Raw genomic sequence first — 4,074 nt, 5'->3', positions numbered from 1 at the left:
GTTTGCACCTAATTCAAATTTACACCTATTTGTTTGTAATTACGATATGTACTTCTAGGCGATACAAAATTTGTAGCTTTTGTTTCACTTGCACTATTGCATGCCAAAAGTTGTTATAAAAGGCTGTTTGTTTGCAGTGCAAATATGAACCAGATGCAAATTTTACACTTAGTTCAATTTTACACCTATTTGTTTGCAATTATGATATGCTCATATGCACTTTTAAGCGATATACAAAAGCTGTTTGTACCATTTATTCTGCCTATTTGCACTCCCCTGCATTTATAGGCGCAAATGAATTTGAATTGCAAACAAAGCAGTAAATTGCATATGCAAGACTTAAACTGCATTATACACACTTGGCCTTTCTCATGTCTTGTTGTGTTTTCAATGAAGTTTTTTTGGGGGCCCAAAACTGATCGAGTTGTACAGATTTTCAATGAAGTCTCCGTTCTTCACTGTTCATGAAAGCCATCTAATCTAAATCTTGGTCCTAATTCCTCTACTATATGCATATATACATACAAGAGATCATCGGACACATAATCTCTCCAGAAAATCAATGCCAGGCTGCACTCGATGGAAACAGATTCATGTTCATGAAAAAAGCAGCAGAAAATCCACTCTCTTATTATATATATTTGCATGAAGCAGGTTCTTGTCTTCTTGAGAATCTGAGATCAATCTTTATGTGGGTGCGTGGTCTTCCAGTGTGGACATCGAGCCAGCTTCGATTCTACTGGCCAATGTACAAAGAATCGTGGCCACACGTCCCTTGTCTCTGCATCTCATTGTCATTTCCAGATACTGCATGGAGTCCCGAGGAAGGAGGCCTTGAATCAGAAACTGAAACAGATGAGAATGGGTCCCTTCCATCACCTCCATGCACTGCTCCACCATGCTTTGCTCCCACTCCTTGCTCAGCTCCACCGCCTCCAGAAACGGCAGCAGCTCTCTCTCTTCCTCCTCGAAGTGTTGCTTGCAATGCTCCTGATTCAAACCCAAATCATCAACAAACTCACACCACACCAGAAAAGCGTCACGTACACTACAATGCAGCGGTGACATGAGATCAGACAAATCCAGCTGAGAGGCAATAGAGCCCACAAATTATCAATCATGGAACCCTGGGTCCCGCGCTCACGGCGCACCCCCAACTTGATTGACGTACCTGTAGAGTTTTCAGTCTGGCGGAGAGATCGAACAGGGCTTCTTGGTAAGGAGCACTCCCTGCCTCGAGCACTCCAATTGACTTGATTTCTTCTTTGATGCCATTCATGATAGGCAAGTCCCTCGCGTGTTCCTCATTCGCGGCTTTACTCAACCCTGCACAGCGTTTGAACCATTCAACTGTAGCATTTCTACAAACAGAAGAAAGACGAAAAAACTTGGAAGACAACAATGGGCGTTTGGTCTAGTGGTATGATTCTCGCTTCGGGTGCGAGAGGTCGCGAGTTCGATTCTCGCAACGCCCCTTTGTGAAATTTTCTTTTATTTTTAGTTACCTCGATCAGCTTTCTCCAAGATGGGGAAGATGATCCTCTCCTCCATCTGAGCGTGCTCCAGCATCACCTCCAGCAGCTGCGAGTAGCTCCTCCCGAACTTCCTGACCTCCATCCGAGGGCTCCCCATTGATGGATCCACGGTCCTCCTAGCACCACGTGTAGCCATATCCTCTGCCCACCTTACCAGCCTCTGTAGGTGCCACGTCATGCTCTTGTGCTGCAGCGTCGTCGCCAATACAATCGCCGGATACCTCTCACGCTGCAAGGAGCAGACACGGTGAAGCAACGGAGGGTGAGGGAACTTAGCTTCGATATATTGGAGCAGAGTCTCGGCAGAACCCGATATAGTATCGGAACCGCATTGCAGGACGGGCTTGTCGGCGGCACCGAGAGTCGTGCTTTCGAATGGAATGAAGTGCAAAGAAACAGCCTTGTAGTGAAGCGCCACTCTGATATATGAGGTTACAGCGCCGGACGGCGAACCATACAGTTTGACGGGGGGAGAGCCTCTGCTGTAATAATTGAACGGTGCGATTTCCGCCGACGATTTCTTAGGTTTTCTAAAACAATTTCCCATCACCTAGATCAGAAAACGAATACCCGAAAGAGAGTAAGAGACCTCGGGATGCAGAGCTTCAAATTCAAAGTTTAAACTGCAAAACCTGCAACCTGCAACGCAGAAAAGATCCTTAAAGAATTGCGGAAGTAGCGTGGCGCCAAACGAAAAGCACAAAACCAGAAAAAAGATTTGATACGATCAAGAAGCAATCACATCAAAACAACGATTAAGGGAACAACAAACAGAAGTTAGGGTTGATAAATCTTCCCAATACCGAACAAGGAGTGTCTACGAAGAAACGGATACCAGAGCACGAAGAACCAAGAAAACATAAAGCTTATGCTTTGCTTGTAAGACTTTCTAACGAACTTTATAAAGCTCAGAAAAGAGCTTAGAGAAAGAGAGTGTCGCGAGTGATGGAAAACCTACAGAGCTCAAAGAAAATTTGCAGAGATTTACGAAATTCTTGCAACAGGAAGATTCCATTTTATACCTCCTCCGACGCTCCTGGACGCGGGTCGGTTCTCCGGCTGGTGGCGCTGTTTGGTTCACTTTAGTAACTCCATTGTCGAGTCAAATCCTCGTTAATGCCACTAATGAGACATTGTATTACAAAAGTGCCACTGCACTAATATGGAAGGATAGCATTCGAGCAAGAACCACAGAACAGAGAAGTCGGAGGGCATTTAGGTCACTAAAATTCATATTTTGCTTTTTTTTTTGAAAAATCAATTTATGGCAATTTTAGACAATTAAGCGGGCATTAAAAGGTGTGTAATTTCAATTTGGGTGCATACGTTGTACGGTTTTAGATTGTGGGCTTTGAGTTTTGCAACGGTAAACTACTTTCAAATTTTAATAAGAAAATTATCAGGTTGCTTTCACCAGAAAAAGAACGTCAGATTGGTAGCCGTTGAAACTAGAGATGATTTTAGTCAAAAAAAAAAAAAAAGAGAGAGAGAGAGGAGACTGGGAAGTGGGGACTGGGGAGGGAGTAATGATCCGTGGGCCGGGCCAGTATGGGCTTTGTCGGTGTAGGAATTCCAGATCTAGGAAGTGGAATTGGTTTGGTCTCACATAAAGCTGATGCTCCCCTGGAAGGTGGAGAGTTTAGGCTTTAGAGTTGATTCAATTTGGCTAGTTATCTCAATTTCTCTTTTATATTTTTGATAAATCAGAAAATTAAATTAACCCAGTAAATAAAAGAATACTCATAAAAAAAAAAAAAAAGAGGAGGAGAACCAACCCAACACCTTTGACCTATCCTCCTCAAAAGATTTGGCTTATTGGGCTTGGGCCATCAAACGACTTAGATGGCCCAGCCTATTGCACGACTTAGATAACTAAACAAACCCATAATAACCCTTAAAAGGGTTAATCAAACCACCATCACAAAAGAAAGAAACACTATTATTAAGAAGCAAAGCAAATTAGGATTTTGCTCAGAAGCATTCACAGAGAATACACAACCAGTAGAAGAAAAGCAAGAATTCATATAATCAGAAAGAGTTAATTCTCCCTAACACTCTGTCCAAGCTCCAATGAACCCCTATAAACACAAGAACATTCCTAAATAACCAAATATTGTATAAAATAATCATCGTAGTCCAACATAGAAACAACTTTCTATCACTCTTACCACTAAAACTTTGGACATTATCAAACAACAAAGCCTCAATAGAAGAAATTCTACAATTATGAAAGTTGCAACCCCAGAGGCGACCCAAATCAGATAGCCCTGGAAAAACTGCAAGCAAAAAAAAAAAAAAAAAAAAAGGATAACATCCTCATTACCAGAGCTACATTACACACAAAGTGATAGAAGCACATAGAACTCCGGAAGCAAAAATAGAAGAAACTGTTACAAAATTCCTTATAATTCTTCACAAGAGAAAGGGCCCATTTGGTTTCCAGCCCCCCTAGGGAATGGGATTCCCATTCCAAAGTCTGTCAAGTAAAGAACTCATGACAAAAAGCCCTCCAAATCCTAATATTAATAAAATAATAAAA

General features: G+C 42.1%; 1 protein-coding gene and 1 non-coding gene across 5 annotated transcripts; one reads left to right on the top strand and one right to left on the bottom strand.

Annotated features, from left to right (window-relative positions):
• Window positions 1–232: 232 nt before the first annotated feature.
• LOC148847465 (hemerythrin HHE cation-binding domain protein) lies at window positions 233–2,592 on the bottom strand. Of its 4 annotated transcripts, none has more exons than XM_088951132.1 (4): window positions 2,339–2,592; window positions 1,506–2,174; window positions 1,172–1,326; window positions 233–990 (listed from the first exon to the last, which is right to left on the bottom strand). In XM_088951132.1, exons 2-4 carry the CDS (start codon window positions 2,080–2,082, stop codon window positions 688–690), a joined length of 1,035 nt encoding a protein of 344 aa, XP_088807258.1. In that variant the 5' UTR covers window positions 2,083–2,174; window positions 2,339–2,592; the 3' UTR covers window positions 233–687. The 4 variants fall into 4 exon arrangements, with proteins under 4 accessions (XP_088807258.1, XP_088807259.1, XP_088807260.1 ...); XM_088951133.1 differs by having other exon boundaries at window positions 2,371–2,589; XM_088951134.1 differs by having other exon boundaries at window positions 2,494–2,589.
• Window positions 1,404–1,475, top strand: TRNAP-CGG (transfer RNA proline (anticodon CGG)). The gene has a single exon. It is a non-coding gene; the product is annotated as a tRNA-Pro (tRNA).
• Window positions 2,593–4,074: the final 1,482 nt, after the last annotated feature.

This window comes from Nelumbo lutea, chromosome 6, assembly GCF_056320005.1.
Source record: "Nelumbo lutea isolate HS-2025 chromosome 6, American lotus-T2T, whole genome shotgun sequence".
NCBI lineage: Eukaryota > Viridiplantae > Streptophyta > Magnoliopsida > Proteales > Nelumbonaceae > Nelumbo > Nelumbo lutea.
This window is presented reverse-complemented; position numbering and strand designations above follow the sequence as displayed.